The 24,884-nt window shown below is 55.7% G+C and overlaps 1 protein-coding gene across 3 annotated transcripts in view; it reads left to right on the forward strand.

Moving 5' to 3' along the window:
- The window catches only part of CCDC57 (coiled-coil domain containing 57), a 50,749-nt gene extending 26,183 nt beyond the window's left edge, over window positions 1-24,566 (forward strand). Inside the window, exons 8-15 of one of the 3 annotated variants that reach the window (XM_035025728.1) lie at window positions 1,975-2,175; window positions 5,999-6,157; window positions 9,176-9,338; window positions 9,773-9,907; window positions 14,858-15,080; window positions 15,621-15,773; window positions 20,058-20,161; window positions 23,395-24,566. In XM_035025728.1, coding sequence (XP_034881619.1) covers window positions 1,975-2,175; window positions 5,999-6,157; window positions 9,176-9,338; window positions 9,773-9,907; window positions 14,858-15,080; window positions 15,621-15,773; window positions 20,058-20,161; window positions 23,395-23,775 — 1,519 coding nt within the window. In that variant the 3' untranslated portion in view covers window positions 23,776-24,566. Of the gene's footprint in view, window positions 1-1,974; window positions 2,176-5,998; window positions 6,158-9,175; window positions 9,339-9,772; window positions 9,908-14,857; window positions 15,081-15,620; window positions 15,774-20,057; window positions 20,162-20,338; window positions 21,336-23,394 lie in introns of those variants that run through there. The other 2 variants (XM_035025729.1, XM_035025730.1) reach the window with 2 other exon arrangements.
- Window positions 24,567-24,884: the final 318 nt, after the last annotated feature.

Consider the following 24,884-nt stretch of genomic DNA (forward strand, 5'->3'; position numbering starts at 1 on the left):
GTTCTCTGTCTCCAGAAGTTTGGATAAGAGGCTTTCCTAAGACTTATTCCGGGACCGTTATATACACCTGGTGCCCTTCTACTTAGCGGCAGCTTGGGAAACCCTCGTCCTGAGAGGCTGGGAAACTGGAAGGTTGTGACTTGGAGTACACGTTCACCAGCATGACGTGTATACAGTAAGATGCTCTTTATTTTGCTGCAAGCTTTACCATTTCTCCCTAAAACCTCAAGCTTGCAGATTTCGTTTCCAGTTAGGGAAAGCGTTCAGCAGACCACCTAAGCAGCAGAACCCACCTTGCTGTGAAACCATTAGCTGGTCGGGTTGCTCTGCAAGAACATCTTACTTTGTTTTTCAGTCCCAGTGAATCTGTATGTGTCTGGAGGAGTAACCTCAAAACCCTGAGAATTACAGAGCACACCTGTGAGGTGTCCTAGAGCGCTCTGGTACAGGTTAGGGCAGTTGAGGGCTCCCGCGCGTGGCGCTACGCAGATGCTGCCCCTCGGACGGCGCCGTGGGACTCTGGCGTCACAGGCAGCATAGAAGGCGGGCTTCCCACCCCGGAGTCCGCTGTCGGCCTTTGAGAGTCACTGACCAACAGTCACGCGGTGCAGTTCGGGAGTGACTCGACTCCTTCACCAGCCGTCTCGACCAGACCTTTCCTGGTTTGATGAGACAGAGGCTGTGCTGCTGGATGCCGGTGGGTGCAGACGCTTGCACGTGTTCCTCTTTTGCTAAGAGAAGGTCGAAAATATTGAACAGTTTGCAAGATGGATGAGGCTTCATTGTAACTGGAATGAAAAGTATGTTAACGTGACGTGAAAAATGCAGCTGGAGGGGCGTCTGGTGGCTCAGTCAGTGAAGCGTCTGCCTTCGGCCCAGCTCGTCGTCCCAGGGTCCTGGGGCCGAGCCCCGCGTCGGGCTGCCTGCTCTGCGGGGGGTCTGCTTCTCCCTCTGCCGCTCCCCCTGTTTATGCTCGCTCTCTCTGTCAAATAAATAAATAAAATCTTTTTTTTTTAAAAAAGAAACGATGTAGGGGGCACCTGGGTGGCTCAGGCGGGTAAGCATCTGACTCTTGATTTTAGCTCAGGTCATAATCTCAGAGTCGTGAGTTCAAGCCCCGAGTTGGGCTCTGTGCTGGGCATGCAGCCTGCTTGAGATTCTCTCTCTCCCCCACCCGCCTCTCTCTCTCTCTCTCTCTCAAAAACTAAATAATAAAAAAATAGCATGTAAAATTACATTTTTTAGGGCTTCTAAGTTTTTTTCTTTTTAAAGATTTTATTTGACAGAGAGAGACACAGAGAGAGAGGGAACACAAGCAGGGGGAGTGGGAGAGGGAGAAGCAGGCTTCCCGCTGAGCAGGGAGCCCGATGTGGGGCTCGATCCCAGGACCCTGGGATCATGACCTGAGCCGAAGGCAGACGCTCAACGACTGAGCCACCCAGGTGCCCCCCAGGGCTTTTTATTGAAACCAAATAGAATAAAAGCATAAAAAGTCCTGAGCGTTGCCAGTCAGATGTCCGCATGACGCCCACCAGCCCACGCTGTCCTGTCCAGATGGACGTCTGTCCTGGTGAGGGGATTCTGATAGGTCTGGTATTTCTGGCAAAGACAGAAGAGCCGCTGACGTCCCTCGGTCCCCAGTCGCCCTCAGCGTTCCGGGTGACTGACGGCTGCTGAGCCGAAAGCCGGTGGGGGTGGCGGTAAGACTGCTTTACCAGAGCTCCCGTCGCCGGGGTCTTTCTTCTGGGGGAGCGTGCGCTCCAGAGCCGTCCGGGGACGTGGCGTCTAAGAACTGTTCGCCAGTGTTTACCTGAGGAGCGTGAGCTGCTGGTCAAGCGGCCGCTACAGAGGTAGCTGGGCAGGATGCGCCGCGGCTGAGGTCCCGAGTGCGGCAGCCGCTGTGCATGGGAGAGGGAGTGTGGTCCGGGGTCCAGCCGGGGCCTGGGCACTGCGTGACACCTGCCTGTGTTTCAGGCATGAGGAGCTCGACCATCTGGCCAGGGAGAGGGACGCGGTGCTGGCGGCTGTGAAGGGCGCCCACGCGGAGCAGCTGCAGGTGCTGGAGGCCAGGGCCCTGGGGCTGCAGGCCCACTGTGAGGCCCTGGAGCTGCAGCTCCGCAGGGCGGAGTGGAGGCAGGTCGATGCCCTGAAGGAGAAGGACGCCGCCATGGACAAGTGAGTGTGGGCGGGAGGGCCACTGACCGCACCCGCTGCAGGGTGGGCACTGGGCGGGTGCACCTCTACGGCTCTCTGGTCCTTTTTCTTAACCCTTTTTCCCCTTCTTTTTCAAATTCTGCCGTGTGTGTATGTGTATGAACATGCAGTTATTTGTGGTAAAACATACATAATACAGAATTTACCATCTTAACCGTTTCAAGTGCACAGTTCGCTGCCGTGTACCACCACCAAAATGTCCCTTCCCGTTCCCCTCCCCCACCTCCTGGAACCCACCGTCTACGCTCTGTCCCTATGACGTTGGCGACTCTAGGACCCTCATATAAGGGGACCCTGCAGTATCTGTCCTTCTGTGACTGGCTTACTCCCCTTCCCGTAATGGCTCCTCGGTCCACCCATGTTGGAGCAGGTGACAGGATGTCCGTCCTTTTCGTGGCTGAGTGATACTCCACGGCGTGGGTGGACCACATTTTCTTTACCTATTCATCTGTCAGTGGACACTTGGGTTGTTTCCTCTTTTTGGCTCTTGTGAATAGTGCTGCTCTGAACATGGGTGTGCAGATACCTATTCAGGTCTCTTTAAAATTTGGAGGGGGATATACCCAGAAGGTGAATTGCTGGATCATATGGTAAATCTATGTTTAACTTTTTTTTTAAGATTTTATTTACTTACTTGTCAGAGAGCATGAGAGTAAAGCAGGGGGAGCAGCAGGCAGAGGCAGAGGGAGAAGCAGGCTTCCCGCTCAGCAGGGAGCCCGATGCGGGGCTTGATCCCAGGACCCTGGGATCCTGACCTGAGCTGAAGGCAGACGCTCAACGACTGAGCCACCCAGGCGCCCCTGAAATGCGTTTTTTTTTTTTAAAGATTTTATTCATCTATTTGACAGAGACACAGAGAGGGAACACAAGCAGGGGGAGTGGGAGAGGGAGAAGCAGACTCCCTGCCGAGCAGGGAGCCCGATGCGGGACTCGATCCCAGGACCCTGGGATCATGACCTGAGCTGAAGGCAGACGCTTAATGACTGAGCCACCCAGGTGCCCCTATATTTAACTCTGTCCTGCTGTGTGTGGCATCCACTGGGAACTGGACTTGGCATTGGACTCCAGTCCTGGCTGCCAGTGACGAAGTGATACTTGGAGAAGCTGTGTTTACTAAGAATGTCTGATTAAGACAGTTAAATCAGGGACGCCTGGGTGGCTCAGTTGTTGAGCGTCTGCCTTCGGCTCAGGTCATGATCCCGGGGTCCTGGGAACGAGCCCCGCATCGGGCTCCCTGCTCCTTGGGAGCCTTCTTCTCCCTCTGCCTCTCATGAATAAATAAATAACATCTTTAAAAAAAAAAAAAGACAGTTAAATCAGTCATTGGTTAGGGTTCACTTTACTTAGCAGCTGGCTTTTCCTGTATGTTTGGGGAACGTGCCTGGCTCCGTTCCAGAGAGGGTGCTCTGCCAAATTGTATTTCCATCAGGGGAGGATGGCCCTTACAACTGTACAAACCAGGGAGTTAGTGCTCACTCAGGAGGGTTTCCTTAGACTGAACCTATGGTCTTGCTTGATCTGTTCAGCACAAGCAACGGCAGTTAGGGAAGCAGACGTGACAGTCTGACGGGCGGATATGTTCCTGCCGGGCTGCGCGGCTCTGCGTGGGCCCTTCTCACAGCTGCTTCCGGAGCTACAGAGCTTCCTTGCGTGAGGCCCTGGGCTGGCCTCCTTCCACCTGCACCCGCCTTTCGATGTGTCTGTCCCTGTGTTTCCCGCTCCTCCGTGCGGTCCGGCACGTGGGCCGTGGTCGGGTGCTGCCTGGGGCCGCCGTGCCCGGGACAGTCCATATCTTCTCACGCTGAGACATATGCTGTTTGAAAACCAGCCACAAAAACAGCCCGTGTTTTGAGCTCTTTCTTTGGGCATATTTGTGGTGATTTTCCTGAGGGCACGAGGTCGTGAACGCCACAGTAGAGAGGCCATGGCCCCGAGAGGCTCTGCGAGAACCCGACCGTGCCCTGTGCCTACCGTACCTACTACGACGGGGTCACAGCCGGCCACACGGGCGGCGCCAATTTCCAGCGTCCACAGTTACGGCACAGAAAGAAAGAGGGGAGACGGTTGAACCCAATCAGGTGGTGCATCGTTAACAAGTAATCAGTATAAAGACTAATAATTTTTGCCTGAAAAAAATTATTATGGAGATATTTTGCATTTTTTGGGTGCTAAATTTTGAAGGTGCACCTCAATTCAGACCAGCCACGTGCTCAGGAGCCATGCGTGGCCCGTGGCCCATGGTGAGCGGCACAAGCCTGAGTGCTTGACTGCGGGGGTCCGGGACGCGGTAAGGGTGAATCCCCACGCTCTCCAGAGCCCCGACCTTATCGGGCTGGGTTGGTCTTAGCAAACTAGTGCAGGGAGCACAAGCAGAGCCCTGCGGTCGGCAGATCCCTTGGTCGGTGTGTGTTGCAAACAGAAGACGTACAAACACAGCTCCGAGTTCTAGCGGCTTCTCCTGTCGTTGGGGGGGGGGGCTGCCACACTCGGGGTGCATAGGAGCAGTGTCGGGGAGCGCAACAGGAGGTCCACGCAGAACGTCCCCCTAGTGCTGCTTGAGGCCCGGGCAGGGGACCTCCAGGGCTGCCAGCCACTCTCCCACCTGGAAAGTCGGAAAAAGCCTCAGTGACAAGTTCCCTGCTGGCTGATGTCCTTTGCCTCTTAGAGCAGAGTTGCTGACAGGTGGGTGACGAGGAGGGCTACACTTCAGGAATCCGGAGGAGGGCCCGGGGGTTTTGTGTCCGTCCAGCTTCTTGGTGGCGTGTGCGTGGGAGTGTAGCCGGAGGAGAGCCCTCATGTCCCCCCGTCACGTCAGACCCTTGGTGCTGGTGCAGCACAGAGGCCGAGGCCCAGACCCCGTGGGGACGCAGCTCCAGGGCAGCGCGTGCTGAGGGCCATCTTGGCAACGGTCCTGGCCTGCTTGGGCAGGCGTGCGCCTGGAGCGGGGGCCGGGCAGCCCCCAGGCCGAGCCAGTCCCGGCCCCCGCTCCAGGCACTTGCACGGTGTGTTAGCTGGATGTGTTCTGAAGTTCCCAACGTCGCGTAGCCCTTTGTGGTGTGAGAACAGGTGTGGGTCAGGATGGTTTGGCGAACCGTACTAGAAATAATTTGTTGCAAGTGTATGAAGAAAAACGGTCTTTTTCCAGTGGCTGAGAATCGTGCTGGGAACTCTGTCAACAGACTCTCTTCCTCCTCTGAAAACGTCTGGCGCCATGCAGCTTCCAGGCAGCTTGGCAGCAGAGCCCAGAGACGCTAGCGGCTCAGCAGCAGCCTTGCTCTCCTCGGGTGGCGATTCTGTCCCTCCCCCTGTGGTGATCGGCTTCCCTGGGCAGTATCTCTGGGTGTCTTCTCTAGAGCTCTTCTTCTGGGGAAGCTTATCCAAGCTGTGGTGGTTCTGCCAGGGAGTGTAGGGTTTCTATAGGACCTCGTCTTACCGTTGAACTTGAAGACATGTGTCTGCACGTTGAGGGGCTGCCTGAGGCGTGGCAAAGGTGAGCCCAGCGGCACCACCCCAAGACCCCCGTGGCTCACTGTCCTCTGCACGTCTGGCGCGGACTTGCCGTGTTGTAGGTGTTCAGTGGGCACCTGGGTTGGTGGGATGGACGGGTGGGTATTTCTTCTCGGGTAGGACCGTTTCCTAATCTGGGTGAGGAAGTCTCCACCCTGATCTGGAGACACTGGTGTGTCGGTTTCCTTTGAGGGCGGCGTGCATGTGGGTGTGTGTGTGTTGGAAAGCTTGAGTGAGCACCACACCCACATTCACACAGCTTTCCTTCTTTGTGCAGACTTCGGGAAGATGCATCAGCTCTAAAATCCGGCTGGGATGCCCAGATCGCTCAGCTGTCCAAGGAGATGATCTCCAAGGACCTTCAGCTTCAGTCGCTGCAGGAAGAGGAGGTAGAACTCAAGGCACATCTGGCCAGATGCCAGCAGGACATTGGAAGGTGACTGTCCCCACAGCTTCCCCGAGAGCGGTCTTTTCACTGCACACCTCCTAGGGGCCTGGTGCTGTTCTGGGTGCTGCGGGTACAAAAGGGAACAGAATCAAGGCCCTGGCCTCGCATCCTATTGAGGGAGAAAGACAAGAAACAGGAAAGAGAAGAAGAACATCTGGTCGTGAGAAGGGAGAGCACAGGAGGGACGGGGTGATGGAGGGTGGCCGGAGAAGGCCTTTCCCCGGGAACGGGCCCGGGTCCGGAGCGAGCACCACAGCAGCGTTCTTGCTGCTCGGTCCCGTGTGGACAGTCGCTGCTTCGTGCCTCCTGTGTGATTGCTAAGGAAGCTTGTGTAAAGAACGTGTTCTCTCTCTCGAGGAGTAACTTAAATACAACAGATGCCCTTGTTTCAGCTGTACGGTTGCTGACTCTTGACTCAGCCTCCCCCGCAGCCGAGACGCGAACCCTGGCCCTGGCCCCAGCCCTGCGGCCGCCCCGCCTGCCACTCCGCATTCCGTCTGTGTGCACTTTGCATCTGGCTTCTCTGCATGCTTGTTGCACGTTTTCTGTGTTTCTGTGTCAGTTTGGGGAATTTGCGTCTTTCAGTGAGTTTGCCCATTTCGTGTCATTGTTGACTTTATTGGCACGGAACTGTTCGTGGTGTTTCTTTATGTTTCCCCAGTGTGTGCAGAGCCTGTCGTAACCATCTCTGTCCTGTTCGTGATCAGCCTAGCTGGACATCTGTCGATTTTACAGATCTTTTCAAAGAGCCAGCTTTTGGTTTCATTGACTTTTCTCAGTTGTTTTCCGGGTTTTTACTTTCATTGACATCTACTCTCAAAAGATTATTTCCTTTCTTCTGCTTCCTTTGGCTTTAATTTGATGTTCTTTTGATAGCTTTTAATGGTGGGGTCCTCGATTATTATTTTTGAACCATTGTTTTTTTCTGAGAAACGTGAGCATTTAATGCTGTGAATCTCCTTCCGAGCACTACTTTACTGCATCCCACAAATTTTGATATTATTCAGTTAAAAATACTTTCTGATTTTCCTTGTGATTTCTTTTTTGGTCCATGGGCTGTTTAGAAATGTGTTGCTAAGTCTCCCATCATTTTGAGATTCCCAGATATCTTTTTGTTACTGATTTCTGATTTAGTTCTGTGTGTCTGCTCCACGGGATCCAAGTGCGGGGAGCACGGGCATTCGGGAACTTCATGGTCACGGGACAGCGCTGTGGCGGTTCCTGACGTTTTACAAAGTATTGGCCCTCCGTGGACATTTTAAGAGTCTCATGCTCTACCGACTGAGCTAGCTGGGCGCTTCTCCGTGGACATTTTAAAAATAAACAACTCGGGGGTGCCTGGGTGGCTCAGGCGGTTGAGCGGCCGACTCTTGGTTTTGGCTCAGGGTGTGGTCTCAGGGTCCTGGGATCGAGCCCCGAGTCGGGCTCCTCACTCAGGGGGGAGTCTGCTCGAGATTCTCTCCCTCTGCCCCTTCACCAGCTTGTGTTCTCGCTCTCTCAAAAATAAATAAATAAATCTTTAAAAAAAAATAAGTGGGCTTTCACCACAGTTTGCAAAGCCTTGTCCCACTGCTGTGAGCCTTTGTGTCTGAAGATGTGCCCATGTTTGCCTTTTTGCGTGAGTGCTGATTTTGCTGGGTTTAGGATGCTAAATTCCAAATCACTTTTTCCCTGGATTTTTAAAAAATACTTTATTTATTTATTTGACAGAGAGAGACAGTGAGAGAGGGAACACAAGCAGGGGGAGTGGGAGAGGGAGAAGCAGGCTTCCCGCCGGGCAGGGAGCCCGATGCGGGGCTCGATCCCAGGACCCCGGGATCATGACCCGAGCCGAAGGCAGTTGCTTCACCAACTGAGCCCCCAGGCACCCCTTCCCCTGGGTTTTAAACCCATTGTGTGTTACTTTATTATTGATCTGGAACAAATCACTGCAAACTTAGTGGCTTAAACGACGCCCATTTATTATCTCAGTTTCTGTGGTCAGGAGTCCGGCTCGGCTCGGCTCAGCTGTGTCCCTGGCAGAGGGTCTCACTAGGCTGGGACCACGGTGCTGGCCAGGCTGCCCTTTCCTTCCAGGCTCCTCAGGGTGGTGGCAGAGGTCCTTCCCCGCGGCTGCGAGCCCTGACAGTGTGGCTTCCCGGCAGCTACCTCTCAAGACCGGCAGGAAACCCTCCGGTGGGCAGGACAGGGTCTCGTGTGGCTCACCCGATCAGGGGCGCCCATCCGGTCGTGCACACAGCCCGCCACCCTTGGGGGAGAGGCCGTCTGGAGCCCCCCACCATGCGTTGCCCCACGTGGCCGACGAGAAGCCTGGGGCCCATCTGGCACTCTCTCTCTCTGTCCCTTAGGCTTCTCTTTCATCCTGGAACCCAGCACCGCACACAGCATCTGTGCATGTGGTCCTGTAAAGCTCCCCCTGCCTGGTGCTTGGCGAGCCCTTGTGGTCCGAGGACGTGCGTCCCCCCAGTTGTGCAGGCTTTTCTCCTTTGTCTCCTCCGTTCTGATCTCTCTGGACCCGCTCTTAGATGGACGTCGGTCCTCTGAGCTCTGGAGGCTCTCTCTGTCCTGGCGGCTCCGAGCTCTCCGGCTCGGCCCGCTCTGCTCTCTGGTGGTTGCTCTGAAACCTTCTCACATTTCTCTGCTGGAACCACTTCTCTTTTTTTTCCCCCAAGTTTGTTGGCTTTCTTCCCTTCTCTTCTTACGAATGGGTTCTTCTGTTTCTTGAGTTTGATGTTCCGTGGTGCTGGTTTCCTTGGTGTTGGGAGTCCCTGCTCCTCTCTGAACCCGAGCCTGCCCGCAGATGCCCTGTCTCCTCTGTGTCCACACTGCAGACTCCTCCCGGCTTCGCCAAGCATGCCTTGTGTCCGCGAGTGCACGGGAACAGGGCCAGCCCACAGGGGGCCCCCGAGGGACCCGACTGCAGTGTGGTAGCGCCCTCCCTCCACCCCGCCACCTTTGCTCTTCACGTGCAAGACATTAACCTCCGTGCTTTTCCCGTCCCCGGAGGTACAAACAGCAGCTGTCCGCGGCCGCGGAGAGGGAGCGGTGCCTGGAGCGCGAGAAGATGCAGCTGGAGCTGGACTGGCGGCAGCGCTGTGACAGTGTGGAGAGGGACCAGTACCGCAAGTCTGAGGACCTGATTCAGGCCCTGACCGAGGCGCGGGATCAGGTCTGCGTCCCCAGGCTCGTCAGGTTTCGTCCTGCGCTGGGAGGGCCTGGGAGCGCCCTGTGGCCCCTGGAGGAGGGCTCTGGGCTCTCACCGCATTGTCGTTTGGATTGGAAGATGCCGAGCCTCACTGAGCTGCGTGAAGTGTAGCAACAAAGATGAGAGCAACGAAAGGTGTCCCTGTCCTGCCCACAGCCTCTGACAGCATCTTAGTTTTGCTACATTGGTTGTTTCCCTAACTGACCAGTGCTGGGAGGATCCCTGGCCACACCCGAGCCTGGGGCTGCCTCTCAGCCGGCCCTGGCCGCCGCGTGGTCCTGGGCCCCGGGGGCTGCTCACTCACGCGTCTGCTGTCTGCTCCCCGGGAGGGACCCCGGAAGTTGGCCTGCTGCCTTGTAACCCCCCCAGCGGGAGCTGAGTCCCACATCTCCTCCCAGGTTGCTGCCAAGCTCCAGGAGACAGAGCGGACGCTGCGTGACCAGGAGGTGGTGCTGAAGGCCTTGACCCTGGAGAGAGACCAGGCCGTGCAGGCGCTGAGGACACAGGGGCTCCTTCCTGAGAAGGAGGTGCAGGTCAGTGCTGCCCCTCTCCTCCCTAAGCCTCCCCTGGGAAGGCCCACCCCCAGCGGCCCGCTCCTTGAGCCTTCCCTCAACAGCGGCCGTGGGAGAACGGGGCCACACAGAAGCCACCTGGAGGCCGGTCCTCTCAGCCCTGTTCCTTTCCCGTGTCTGTCAGCAAACGGGCCAGTCTGGCCCCTGGAAGAGCTGAGGTGACCCTGTGCTCAGACTCTTCTCCGTATCTTTAGTTCTTGAAATCTCAAGAACACCCACGTTCTGCCGTTCTGCCATACAGATGGTTAGTGTACAGTTGCTTCCGTGGCCTCCTCCACGGAGCTGTTGTGGGGGGTCGCTGTGTGCCGTGACCCCGTCCGCAGGGACTGCCTGAGTCAGGCAGGTCTGCCGAGAACTCTGTCCCGGCCCCTGGATCCTCCGATGCCGAGGTCGGTGCCGTGGCCCGAGACACAGGGACCCTGCGGAACGGTTTGGAAGGAGCAGGGCCGGGCCCCAAGGTCCACGGTCAGAGGGGCAGGGGCAGCATGAGGTGGGGGAGCGGGAGGGGCAGGTGGAGGATTTTTCCAGGCCCATGAACAGTTCTTGTCTCGCTTGACACACAGTGAAACACACAGATCTTCAGTGCACACAGGTCAGTGTGTTTGCCGTGACTGTGCCCATGGGGCCCAGCCTTCCAACAAGATACAGAGCATTTCTGTCACCCCGGAAGTTCCCCTTCCCATTGGTCCCCGTCCCCGTCCCCACCCCAAGGGCAGCAGCCGCTCAGACCTCTGGCTTGTCACAGGGACCCAGGTGGGCAGGATTTCCTCCAAGACGATGCGCTGGCCGAGTGTCCAGGGCTCAGCTCCTAACCAGTGTCAAGATATTTGTAATTTGGGACGCCCGGCCAGCTCAGTCTGTAGAGCATGTGACTCTTGATCTCAGGGTCGAGTTTGAGCCCCACGCTGGGTGTAGAGGTTACCAAGACGTACGTGTGTATACATATGTTCCTAACTTGTCCTAAGCTGTGTACACGACCCAAGACCTCTACTTCTTCTCTCAAGAACGTAAGTTCTGGCGCAGGCTCAGAGTTGACATCTGGTGATCCTGTCTCGGTCATTCATGAGAATTGTCAGAACCCAGGAAAATGACCCAGTGTCTGTGAGGACAGCTGGGCGGGAGCCACAGCCTTGGGGAGGACGTGGCACATGACCACGGAGGCTCCCTCGGGCCTCGGCAGCACAGGGCAGCGGGAAGGCTCACGGGGAGGGATCCGTGGGCGGCAGGGACACCAGTGTCCTTCCTGCCACGTCACTGGCCACAGAGCCGGCTCACTTACTTTAAAAATTGGGAAGAATGCTTCCTGTCCTGGTAGCTTTGTCGGCGTCGGTGCTGATTTTGGAGGACGCAGTGTGGTCAGACGTCCGGAAGGAAATCCCAGGGTGCAGCCGAGGGCCCTCTTGTAATGGAAACCTGTGTCTCTCCAGGAAGGACAGAACTAAGGGGCTAGAATTTATCCCAGAGACATGCGTCTTCACACCTGCTGTCTGAGCCACCGACATACAGCCGTGACCGTGTCCTCCCCACAAAGATCTCTGCGCTGACGGACAGCCTCCCAGAGTCTGACAGTGACCGTGAGGGGCCTGCGGGCTGACGGTGGCCCCGAAGAGACAGGTTCCGGTCCTAACCGCCAGCTCTTCGGGATGCGACCTTACTTGGAAATAGGGTCTTTGTGGATGTAACCAGTTCAGATGAGCTCACTCGGGAGCAGGGTCCTAATCCAACATGACTGGCGTCCTTATAAAAAGCACAGCACGTGGAGACACAGGGAGAAGGCCAGGTGCCGACGGAGGCAGACACGGGAGCGACGTGGCCCCAGACCGAGGGACACGGAGGAGTGCGGGTCCACGCTAGAAGCTGGAAGAGGCAGGAAGGGTTCTAGCCAGGGCCCCCGAGGGAGCGTTTGCTTCCGGCCTGAGGCACGTGCCCCACGGTCAGCGTCACAGGAGACCCCAGCCCCCCACAGGTCTCACCTCAAGGCCCCTGAGGGAAGCCGTGTCGCTGGGAAATCGGGGAAACGCGGCAGGGGAGGTGGCTTCCAGGGCAGAGCCAGGGGCCGTGTGTCCGGTAGTCCAACCTCTGTCCTTTATGAAAGGTCACTCACCCGGTTGCATGCATGGAGGCTGAGCAGGGACCGCGTCAGGCTCGGAAGACCCGGCCCTCCCGGTGCTACGGGGCGCAGGGCAGTGCACAGCCCGTGCCAGACGAGATCGTGGCTCTCGGAGCTGGCTGGGCTGCCCCAGGGTTTGGGGGCTGATGCTGCCGTCCCATCCTACGGATGAGGGAGCCAGGACCCCGAGAGGGGTGGTCCCTGCCCCACAGCAGCAGAGGGAGCATCTGAGCAGGGCCGGGCCAGCGGCAGGTCCCACGCGGCTCTGCTCTGGGGTCTGTGAGGGGCAGCTGTGAGGTTTTGTGCGAGATGTTCCGACGGGCATGGGAAAGGGAGGTTGGGGGTTTGCAGGGAGACAGGTGGCCCTTCCTGTCTGCAGTGTCCGCGGTGAGCAGTGGGGCCGTGGAGGGCGTGACGGGGGGAGGGTGTTGGAAAGCTGAGGTCTGTGTTCAGTAGAAAAAGAGCTAGCTGCCTTCTGGAGGGAGAAGTAACGTGTGGCCACTGCAAGAACTCAACAGTCTCCGTTCAGCGGCGTGGCCTCGAACCCGGCGGACCCAAGGTCCAACCCGGCTCAGCTCCTGTGTGGCCGGAGCAGGTTTCCTCTCGCAGCCTCCAGGGCACTTTCGTGGCAAATGAAAGAGTGGCCGGCGCGTGGCAGTGGGTTGAGCACGCGGGGGCAGCGTGGAGACGGCGTGGCGGCTGGGTCAGACCTCGTTAGCTCGAGCGTCCATTGCTTCATCTGTGTGATGCGTCCCCTTCGCAGAGCATTGAAGGGGGGCTGTGACCCAGCGCCTGGCCCTCCAGAGGACGTGGAAGTACCCGTGGTCGGGCCTTTCAGGCACTCTGGTGCGTTTCTCTAGTTGCCTCTTCCTGTGGGTCTTAAACGTGCCCCCATGCACGTACTATTTTTATAGACTTCAGGTTGTGCTATATAATTTTGAGTCTTTTTTTCCACTTCTACGACGACTGTGTTTCATGTCCTTGTAATTCTTCAAAACACAATGTGAATGGTTGTACATTTGACCGTATGGCCCTTCTCTTCCCCGCGGCCGCTGGGCCGGTTAGCGCCTGTCGTCCTAAGGCTGCATGGCCGTGTTGGAGCTTGGTGGAAGCTCACCTTCTGCTCGGGTGGGTCAGTGCCGCAGGACTGGGCAAGCCGCAGGAAGGCTGGAGCTGCGGAGCCTGTGTGGCATCCGGGGCGGCCGGCCCGTCGGCAGGTGCCTGTCTGTGGGCTTGGACCCAGAACTGGGCAGTCCGCCTGCAGGGCCGCGTTCCCTGGCCCGAGCCTCAGGCATCCCGGTCCTGTGCTGGCCTGTGGGCAGACACTCGTTTCCTGGAACGTGTCTGGTTTTCTGGTTGTTTACAGCCAGCAGCAGGCCCCGCTGCAGTGAGCCCCTCGTGGTCACTGTCATTTCTGAAGGATGCCACCGCTGACCGTTGGATTACAAGGCAGCCGGGGTGTCCCTTCCTGCACGCCGCACACCAGCCCTCTGTCTCGAGGGTTTCAGCGGCTGTCACGAGGGGTCGGCAGAAACCTGCGTTTGTGCCCGTCACACCACGTAATACCCTGTTTTCCTCTGATCACTTCCGGGAGTTTTCTCTCTACCACTGATCTTTTTTAGCAGTTTGATCATGATGTGCTGTCTGGTGTGATTTTCTTTGTGTTTATTCTGCTTTGGGTTCGGTGGACTTCTTGGATCTGTGGACTTACGTGTTCATCACATTTGTTATAAATGAAGTACTTCGGGCGCCTGGGTGGCTCAGTCGGTTAAGCGACTGCCTTCGGCTCAGGTCATGATCCTGGAGTCCCGGGATCGAGTCCCGCATCGGGCTCCCTGCTCAGCGGGGAGCCTGCTTCTCCCTCTGACCCTCCTACCTCTCATGCTCTCTGTCTCTCATTCTCTCTCTCTCTCAAATAAATAAATAAAATCTTTAAAAATAAATAAATAAGTAAATAAGTAAATAAATGAAGTACTTCTTCTGCTGAGCCTGATGACTCTCTCCGGTCTCACTCGGTGCTCGAGCTGCACTTGCTGTTGCCGCGTGCTCGCGCTCACGGAGCCCTCCTCTGCGACGTCTCGTCAGCTCAGTGAATTTCTCATCTCTGTGGGTGGTGTCTGGTTTTCTAAAATTATCTTCCATTCCTCTTCCTGTTATGTCCCTGTTTTTCTTTACACCCTTGAGCGTGTTTATGATCATAACTGCACTGAGCTCTTGGACCACCACTTAGCAGGTCTTCATGGTTCATCTGTGTGATCTTCATGGTTCATCTGTGTGATCGCATGTATTAGAACTTCATTCCTTTTTGTGGCTGAGCGCTGTTCCACTGTGTCACGTTTGTTTTCGTTCACTCGTCCACTGGGGACACTTGTGTTTGCACATTTTGAAAAACGGTGCCGTGAACACGCACGTACAAGTTTTTAGGTGGACGTATGTTTTCGGGGTGGAATTGTGGGTCATGTAGTAACTCCGTGTTTAACCCTTTGAGGAGCCGCCAGACTGTCTTCCCCGCGATGCAGCGGCGCCTGCCCGCAAGCAGCCTTCCCGGCGGCTGACGGCCCCGCGTCGCCTGCCTGTCCTTTCCACGCCAGCCGCCCCATGGGTGGGCGGTGGCTTCCAGGTTTCTCAGGAGAAGCTGCCTTTGGCCAACAGCAGCCTTGACTTTGCGACAGCTAGAAGTTCGGTGTCGTCAGTTGAGCCGGGAGGGCAGACGAGGGGGGCGCGGACACAGCCGGCTCTGGACGGGCAGCGAGCCGCAGGGTTCTTCTGTAGCTGTGAGCACTCTCTTTCTTTCTTGACAGATGCTCCTAAGGCATCACGAGGAAGAAATAAGGGGAAGTTTTCCGTCTAGTGAGATCCAGAGGCTCCAGGAGCAAAACACAAGCTTACGAAGGGCTGTTTCAGAGATGAGGAAAGAAATGGAGACCCTGAGTGACCTCGTTCTTCCTCCTGCCCCGTCAGGGGGTCAGTCCTCCGACACAGAGCAGCCCCGTCCAAGCCCAGAGGCAGCAGCTGAGGCTCCTGGTGAGCGAGGGCGAGGGCAGCAGGAGAGGGGAGGGCAGGGGACATGGGTCTCCACTGGGTCCAAGATGGGCTTCCCCTGGAGTCTTACGCATGAACGTCTGCTTTAAAACGTTACTTCAAACTGTGGCAGCAGCATTTCCTCGGAGAGAGAGTGTCTTAAGTCCGTGCCTCTGTGTGGGATAACAGCGTGTATTGGTAAAGGGAGAAGGACCGCGAAGCCTGTGTACCCGGCACGGGGAGGTGGCTGGGCACCGGGTTCGAGTGGCGGGCAGCAGGCCTCTCCTCGGAGCGTCCTGTGCTGTAGCCGAGCTGGGCTCCGCCCCGTGCGCGGTGAGGAGGGGCCCAGGAATGGCCATGACACTGTGCGCATGAAGGCTCACGAGGGGGCGCCGGGTGTCTGCCGGCTTGTGGCGGCCAGTGGCCGTTGTGGGGGGCGGGCCGCGAGCAGGCGGCCCCAGCCTGGGTGGGCCTCTGCCCTGGTGACGGTGGAGGGGAGTGTCAATGTGTATGCCTGTGTATTCACTGGTTTTTTGGGGGCAGATCACGTTACAGTCCTTGAAACAGAAATACGAAACCTAAAGCATAAATTTAAAACCTTGGAAGAACAAGTAGAAGATGTGCTAGATCCTTCCAAAAGGCCCTGCTCTTACACCGACTTTCAGCCCAGCGTCTGCACCTCGGCCGGAGTCCCCGGTAAGAGTCCTTGTCTCGTCCTGTCACGTGCTCTGCCCCAGTAACACTACCTTTGTTTTGACTGAAATATAAACCTTACAGAAAGTCCTGAAATGCAAATGCACAGGTCAAGGAATGGCCGCAAAGTGTAGGTCCCTGTCCCTGCCTCCAGGAGTCCCCGGGCCAGGCCGTTCTCAAAGTGTTTACGCCGGTTCACCCCTCTGTGTGGGCGCCTCCCTGCCCCACCCCTGCTCCGACAGCACGCAGACGCCCCCTCACCCCGGCTGGGGCGCTGGCCGGGTGGAGGGCCCACCTGGGGGAGCTAGGGGGACGGACGCAGGCCAGGCAGCGCCCTCAAGCTGCCCAGCAGATGGGTTATGAGAAGAGAAGGGAGGGAGCAGGACGCTGCCCCTCTCGATCATCCCGTCTCTGCTCAGGAGCTGGCTGGCTTCCCAAAGCTGGTATCTTTTATTTCTTTTTCTTTTTTTTTTTAAAGATTTTATTTATTTTTTCATGAGAGACAGAGAGAGAGAGAGAAGTAGAGGAGAAGCAGGCTCCCAAGGAGCAGGGAGCCCGATGCGGGACTCGATCCCAGGACCCTGGGATCATGACCTGAGCCGAAGGCAGACGCTTAACCGTCTGAGCCACCCAGTCGCCCTTTTATTTCTTTTTCTTAAGTTACGTTTCCTGGCCGGCATCTCCAGTAGGATGTTGGTAACGGCTGGCTTTCTTCCTGATCCCAGAGAAAAATTTTCAGCATTTCACTTTAATACTTGGTAAGGATTTGGGGGCGCAGGGTCAGAGTAAGGAAATTCCTTTCTCTTCCTGTTGTTAGGCAGATCTTTGCTTTTTATTGTGATTCTGTCAGTTCTGCGTCATGTGTTCTGAAGCCTTGTCGTTGGATGCGTACAGCCCTAGGATTGCTGTGTTTGTGACGGGGACGGACCCTTCCAGGGTCCCGCAGCTCTCCTTGCCCCAGGGTCCGCTCCGCGTGCTGTTGGTCACTAACCTGGCCTCCCCCTGGTGAGTGCCTGCTCGGCGTGTCTTCGGGATCCTTTCCTCTGTTAGCGTGCTTCTACCACATTTGGAGTGAATTTCTTGTGGACAGCACATAGCTCGGTCAGTTTCTAAAATCCATTTTGCTAATGTTTCTAACCAATATACTTGCACTTGTCGTGTGGAGGGTGAGCAGCCGCTTCCTGCCTGTTTTCTGTCTTCCTGCTCGTGGGTCATCTGCACGTTGTTGGTGTTCCATTGCCATGGGTCTGTGGTTGCTGAGGGCACAGCTCTGGTGGCTGCAGGACCACGGCCAGCCCCCGTCCACACTGCACAGCCTCCCTCGGAAGGTGGAGGTGTGCCTGCCACGCACGCCCCGTGCCCGCGTGGCTGTCACAAACCCCGCCTCTCCTACGTCGGGAGCTGCTTCAGGCAGGATTATCGTTCTTGCTTTGAAATGTCGAACGTACGTCAAAAAACTCAAGAGGAAAGGTGGAGTCTGTGACCCTGCCCTTTGCCCTTTGTGTCCTTCCTGCGTCCCGACGTTCCAGGTTCCACATCATCTGCTCTTAGGGCAGGTGCTGGTGCCAGATCTTTCCCTTTACCCGAGAAGGGAATATATTCGCTGGTGTCAAAGGAGGAGCTTTCAGCCCTTAATCCAGTGGTGCCACTTCCTCCGAGAAGGCCTCTGCCATCCAGCCCTTTCCCCGACCAGTCGCAGGCCGAGTCTGTCGCTCAGGGCAGGTATCTGATGGTGCTGTGTCTGGACACATGCTTCTTTGGCTTATCACGTTGGGCATTGAATCTGAAGGTTGTTGTCTTTGCCAAATTTGGGGAGTTTTCAACCATGACTTCTGCACGTGTTTTCTCGACTCCGTGCTCTTTTTCCCTTTGGGACTCTGGCGGCAAAAACGCTCGCTCTCTTGTTCCTCTCCCACAGGTCGCTGTGGCTCTGTGACTTCTTTCCATCTGTTTCCCCTGTTGTTCAGATGGGCAATTTCTACGTCCATCTCAAGCCCACAGGCCTGCTGTCACCTCCATGCTGCTCTGGGGCCCTTCGGGGGCACTTTTATTTCGGTTTCAGTTCTAAGATTCCATTGTGTTTTTCTTTATCTTTTACCGCTCTGCTGAAACTTTTCTTCTTCCATTGTTTTAAGACTGTTGATACATTCTTGCTTTAGGTTCCTTGTTCCCTATTCCACATGATCCCGACATCTGCCCTCTCAGTGCTTCATTTGAGTTGGGATTTTCCTGGTTATCGGTGTGATGAGAGACTTTGGATGATGACATGCACATACCAAGGGGATGCTCTGAAACTCCGATCTTTATGACGTCTGTTTGATTCCTCTTCTGCGCTTTCGGGCCCTCCACCTTGCTCAGGCACAACGCACGTCTGTGTCCTGGCCCGCTCTCTCGGGCTGGGTCTGAACGGCCCCTTGGTCTCCAGAGCCTTTGCGATGATGCTGTTCTGTGCCTCCTTGTGTGCGGCCCGAGGCCATGGTCCTGGCGCTCTCTGCCCCCCCCCCCCCCCCCCCCCAGCAGAGCTCAGCTCGCAACACTTCGGCCATCCCCATGCTGCCTGGTTTCCACAGGGGCCCCTCAGGGACTTGGTGCAGAGTTAAGGAATCCCTTTCTCTGCCCTGCGCACCCGCCCCCCCGCCCCCTCCACACATGCTCTTCCCAGGAGGGTGCAGGCGGCTGGTGCAGATGAGCCTCTGTCTGCACCACGCCCGCCTGTGGAGTCCCCCTTCCCTGGCCCTTCCACTGCAGGGAACAGGCCTGGCTGGAGCCTTTCTTGGTGCGAGCTCCCTGGTGTGTCTGGGCTGTGGCTGCTCCAGCATCAGAGCTCGGAAATACAGGAGGGAAACGACGGGGAGCCCTCTGCGGGGTGTCCCCATCCCCGGAGCCCCCGGCCCTCGCCCGCTGGGCCTCCCCCCACAGCCGCTTTGGGCTTACAGCCGCACCGAAGGAGAGGGCGGGGCACGCACGCGCTGTCTTGTCCAGAACAGTGAGCTTGCCTCGGTTTTTGAATGTTAAACCAACTTTACATCTCTGGAATAAACTCAACATGTGATATATTCTTTTACTGCTATTTTACTGACAATTAATACGTTTATGTTAGTGAGTGACTTTGGCTGTACCCTTTCTTTCTCATGATGCCCATTGTCAAGTTTTAGGACCACGGGTCTGGCCTCAAATGTGTTGGGAGATGTTCCCTAGTTCTGTTTTCTGAAAAAGTTTTATATTAGACCCATGTTAATTTTTCCTGAACCAATTAATAGAATTCAACTCTGAGCCCCTCTGGGTTTAGGATTTTCCTTGTGAGAAGGTTTTAAAGTGTGAATTCAGTTTTTTTCACAGTAAAGGACGATCCCGATTTTCTTTTTCGTGTGTCACTTTTTGATAATATATTTTACTAGAAAATTGTCCATTTCATCTAGATTTTTAAAAATTGCCTATAGTATTGTCCTTCGAATTTTATTTTACTGTAATTTATTTATTAGAGAGAGTGAGAGAGAGCATGAGAGCAGGGGTAAAGGGCAGAGGGAGAAGCAGGCTCCTCCCTGAGCAGGGAGCCTGGATGCAGGACTCAACCCCAGGACCCCCAGGATCCTGACCTGAGCCAAAGGCGGATGGATGCTTAACCGACTGAGCCACCAGGCGCCCCTGTTTTTAAATTTTTTAAAAGATTTATTTATTCATTTGAGAGAGAGCATGCACAAGCAGCGGGAGGGGCAGAGGGAGAGGGAGAGAAGCAGACTCCCCCCTCAGTGCAGAGCCCAAAGCGGGACTCGATCTCACGACCCTGAGATCATGACCTGAGCCGAGATCAAGAGTCTCACACTCTACCGACTGAGCCGGCCAGGCAGCCCTGCATTCCAGAAGTTTTGATAAGCAGTGTATTAATGATAATTCAGGTCAAAATAATTTCTAACCTCCACCGATCCCTTCTTTGACCTATGGTCGTAAGAACGTTTCCCTAGTTCCCAAGCAACTGGGAGGCTGGTGCAGACCAGCCTCCACCTGGCACTAGGTGGCAAGGCCGTACTGTTTTCCTGCAGAGGTTCCTGCTTCCTTGACACGAGGATGAGACTTCATCCCAGCGCCTCTCAGTCTTTGTGGGGACCTGGCCCCTTCCGCTCAGCTCTAGAGCATCTTCACTTCCCAGTGGACGTACAGTGACAGCAGGCATCCCCAGGGGAGGGCAGCGAAGCATGCATCTCTGCCCTGGACGGCACAGCCTCCACTCCCAGGACCTTCCCCGAGGCTGTAGGAGGCCTGAGCCTGACAGAATCACTCTTTCTGCAGGAGGAGCCGTGTCAGCTGATGGTTCACCCATTGGGCTAGCCCTCAGGAGGCTCAGGGACAGGGCACATCTCACAAACTTCCTGGTGGCCCGGCTCAGGCGGAAGGTAGGGCCGCCCCTTGACCCTTGGGCTGGGCAGGTCTTCTGGCTGGACCGCTTGACCGCTCTGTGCCTCGGTTTCCCTCCAAAGAAGGGGTTGTTGTGAGGTCACGTGTGGTCCCTAGAGGGCGCACCGGAGGACCTGGTAAAGGAGTCCAGAGCCTGTTCCCTCTGCCGCACACAGGGCTGCTCCTGCCTCGGGGTGCGACACGCCGGAGCGCGTCCAGGTGCTGAGCTGTGGCGGGACGTGCGGGGCCGGCGATGAGCGTGTCCAGACACCCCGGGGCCTGTGTGGGGTCAGGCCACAGTCACGCACTGGGCCGATGCCCACTGCTTCCTGGGACCCGAGCTCTCCCCTGCCACACGTGTGCCCATGCTTTATTGCTCTAAACTCATTTCTCTTTTTTTAGTGTATTTTTCATTGTGGTAAAATACACAAACATAAAGCTTACAGTTTTCAAGCACACGTTCAGTGACGTTAACTATGTTCACAGCACTGTAAATGTCACCACCACCTATTACGCCCAGAACTTTTCCATCATCTGAGCAGAAACTGTCCCCATTCAACACCAGCCCCACACCCCTTCCCCTGGGGACATCCGTCCTGCCGCTGGGCTGGATGACTCTCCTGGGACCGGGGTCCTGCGGCAGCTGTCTTTTTGTGACCAGCTCATTTCCCTCAGCACCATGTCCTCAAGGTTGCTCCACAGGTGGGAGCATCAGTCAGTCCTTGACGCCTTCTAAGGCCTGAGTGATATCCGTACCTTGTGGATCCATTCATCCAACGGACACTTGGTTGTTTCCACCTTTTGGCACTTGGGAGTAACGCTGTGAACGTGGTGTGCAAACATCCGTGCAAGTCCCTGCTTCCCATTCTTTCGGGTACACGTGTAGGAGCGTAAGTCTATATTTCACTTTTTGAAGAACCACCAAACCATTTTCCCACGTGACTGCACCGTCTTATGTCCCCCCGGCCGTGTGTGAGGATCCCGACAGCCCACATCCTGACCCACATGACCTGTTTTCTGTCTTTTTAATTCTGGCCAATCCAGTGGGTGCGAAGTGGTACCTCACTGTGGTTTTGAGTTGCATTTTCCCTGATGACTAACAATGAGGAGCTTCATCTCATGTGCTCACTGGCCATTTGTATGTCTTCTTCAGAAAAATGTCTATTCGGATCCTTTGCCCATTTGTAATTGGGTTGTTTGTCTTTTTTATTGTTGGGTTCTAAGAGTTCTTTATATATTCTGGATACTACTAGTCCCTTATCAGATGTACAATTTGCAAAGTTTTTCTCCCATTCTTTTTTTTTTTTTTTTAAGATTTTATTTATTTATTTGACAGAGAGAGACACAGCGAGAGAGGGAACACAAGCAGGGGGAGTGGGAGAGGGAGAAACAGGCTCCCCGCTGAGCAGGGAGCCCGATGTGGGGCTCGATCCCAGGACCCTGGGATCACGATCTGAGTCGAAGGCAGATGCTTAACCGACTGAGCCACCCAGGCGCCCCATCTTTTCACTTTCTTGATAATTTGCTTCGAAGCACAAATGTTTTTAGTTTTTATGATTACCAGTTTTGTCTATGTTTACTTATTTATTTATTTATTTTTTAAAGATTTTATTCCTTTTTTTTGAGAGAGTGAGCGAGAGAGAGAGAGCACAAGCAGGGGGAGCAGTAGAGAGGGAGGGAGAAGCAGGTTCCCCGTTAAGCAAGGAGCCCGATGCGGGACTCAATACCAGGACCCTGGGATCGTGACCTGAGCTGAAGGCAGACGCTTAATGACTGAGCCGCCCAGGCGCCCTGTCTTGTCTATATTTTTTTATTGCTTGTACTTTTGATGTCATACCATCCTGCTGCCTTTTGCACAGATATGTTTTTCATGAGGCAACAGGAAGAGGGAGTTTTCACGTGTCCTTTTAAGTCCGTAAGTCCATAAGTCCGCTTGCCCTGTATGCTCTGCAGCTTGTGTGAAGCATAACACGCCGCTGGATGCAGCTTATTCCGAGCTCTCCAGCCGCTCTCTGGCGCTTGGGAGGCTGGCACTTTACCCTGATTGAGAGCAGTCTCACTGTCATGATGGAGGGGACTTAGCACTCTCCCGTTTCTCCTCCTGGCCTGAGGGGAGGGGGCTCAGGACGCTCAGACTTGCTGCTTCCCCTTCTGCCCACTGTGGGAACGTCACAAACAGGAAATAGACATTTAAGGGCGCCTGGGTGGCTCAGTCGTTAAGCGTCTGCCTTTGGCTCAGGTCATGATCCCAGGGTCCTGGGATCGAGTCCCGCATCGGGCTTCCTGCTCCTTGGGAGCCTGCTTCTCCCTCTGTTTCTGTCTCTCATGAATAAATAAATAAAATCTTAAAAAAACAAAACAAAACAGGAAATAGACATTTAAATACAAGCTTTTAATTTTCTTTTGATAATAGTAGATGCTATGATTATCATGGGGACAGATGTCCACCTCAAGGTGTTTTTTGTTTTTTTAATTAAGTGTCTGTTTACCAAATGATCACCTTTTTTGGTGTGTATGTGACAAATTCAAAGAATAAAATATTCACCAGGAATTCATTCTAGGAATCCCTGGAATAGGCACATATTTCCTCTTCCTGAGAATAAAACGGAAACGAGTGTAGAGAGGTGTCACTCTGTCACCTCCTCTCTTCTCCCTTACGTCAGCAGGACAGATGTCCAGAGAAGCTACCAGAGTGAGGGTCTCACGGCTGACCTGTAACGACCAAGGACGCCCTGTGCCTAGGACTTCCCTTCCTGACCCTCTGTCCTCCTCCACCCTCTGTCTGCCTTCCGAGCTCATGCTCGCTCTGGCCTGTCACTTAGCTCCTCCTGAAAGGCTTGGCCTCACCCCTCCCACCACACCGCCTCCTGCCCTGAGCCCCGGATTGCCCCCTACTGGTTACCTACATTTTCTGCACGTGTTTGTTTCCACCTAAACTGGGCTCAGGAAGAGGGTTCTAGGCCCTCTGCCTCTGTCCAGACAGTTTAAGGCCTGGATGCTCCCCAGCCAGCCTCGGGGTCCAGTGCAGGCTCCGCCATGGGCTCCCGAGTCCACACTGCAGGGGACAGCTGGGATGCCGGTGTGGGGAGCAACGGCATTAAGCCAGAGACCGGAGACTGACAAATGTGTTTCCTTTCTGATCCGCCTGCGGCTTCTGCTGGGTGCCTCTGCCCTTCTGCTTCCCTGCCCTCCTACCCTCCTTCCTAACGTTGCCCCTGAAACGGCCTCTCAGCTGCTGCAGCGACCCCTGGACATGGACACTGTCCAGCACGAGCTTCCCCGTGAGGTGGGCCAGGTGCACCTGGAGGTTTCAGAGCTGCGGAAGCAGGTGGCTGAGCTGGAGGAGCATCTCAGGAGCAGGCCGCAGTTGCAAGCCTTGGACAAGGTGGCCCCTGGGAAGGAGGTAGGTGTCCTGTGCCGATTGCTCCCACCACAGCTGTGCTGTCTGGGGCCTGCTGCAGAAGTCACCGGAATGGCCGTCTGCAGAGCCCTCCTGGGCCCCTGGGGTGCTGCGCCCCACTGTCCTCCACTTCCGCCTCGGCTGGCTTCCGTGGTCAGAACTGGTCTGTGGCCTCCGGGCCTTAGGATCCTGCCACTTAAAAGTCCAGCATAGGATGGGGCACCTGGTGGCTCAGTTGGTGAAGCGTCGACTCTTGGTTTCGGCTCAGGTCACGATTTCGCAGTCATGACATCAAACCCCGCGTCAGGTTCTGTGCTCAGTGGCGAGTCGGCTTGAGATTCTCTCTCTCTGCCCCTCCCCCCTCTCAAAATAAAGAAACAAGTCTTAAAAAAAAAAAAGTCCAGCGTGGGAACCACACGTATGAAGAGGGCTGTTCTGTTTCCTCTAAAAGGGAGTCCCTGACTCTTGCTGGGAGGGCCCTGAAACTGAGTGCAAAACTGGGTTTCTCCTTCGAGAGGACCCTTGTGGGGACTCTCCGAGTGTTTGAGGCTCCTACCCCCTCGCTCGTGACAGTGGGGCTTCCGTCCTGGTCCTGGCCCTCCGCACCTGGTTAGTCCCGCGGGCTCTGTGGCTGGTTCAAGCCATGGTTCTGAGCTGTGGAGAGAGCCCTGCAGCAGCCGTCCCCACGGATCGGACACACAGGCCACTTCTCTTCTTACGACGGCTGTGATGGAAATGCTGTTGAGCGCGCACTTTCTTACTCTGTCAGTTACCTGTGGTGACCTGGGTCACCTCTTATCTTTGGTGACCTGTGGTACCTGCAGTTACCCGTGGTGACCTGCAGTGACCTGTGTTACCCGTGGTGACTGCAGTGACCTGGGTTACCGGTGGTGACCTGCAGTGACCTGGGTTACCCATGGTGACCTATGGTGACCTGCGTGACCCACGGAGGCCTGCAGTTACAACTGTACCCTGGTGTCTGGGAGGCGTGGAGAGCTCTCTGGCAGCAGCGGTGTAGACATAGAAGGCGATGCTGAGGGGCACCCGGGTGGCTCAGTCGGTTGGATGGCTGCCTTCGGCTCGGGTCCTGATCCTGGAGTCCTGGGATCGAGCCCCGCGTCAGGCTCCCTGCTCAGAGGGAAGCCTGCTTCTCCCTCTCCCTCTGCCTGCCACTCTGCCTACTTGTGCTCCCTCTCTCACTGTGTCTCTCTCTGTCAAATAAATAAATAAAATCTTAAAAAAAAAAAAGGCCGAGGGGCACCTGGGTGGCTCAGTCGTTAAGCGTCTGCCTTCAGCTCAGGTCATGATCCCAGGGTCCTGGG

Source organism: Mirounga leonina, unplaced genomic scaffold (genome assembly GCF_011800145.1).
Source record: "Mirounga leonina isolate KUSES-001 unplaced genomic scaffold, KU_Mleo_1.0 Mir_197, whole genome shotgun sequence".
NCBI lineage: Eukaryota > Metazoa > Chordata > Mammalia > Carnivora > Phocidae > Mirounga > Mirounga leonina.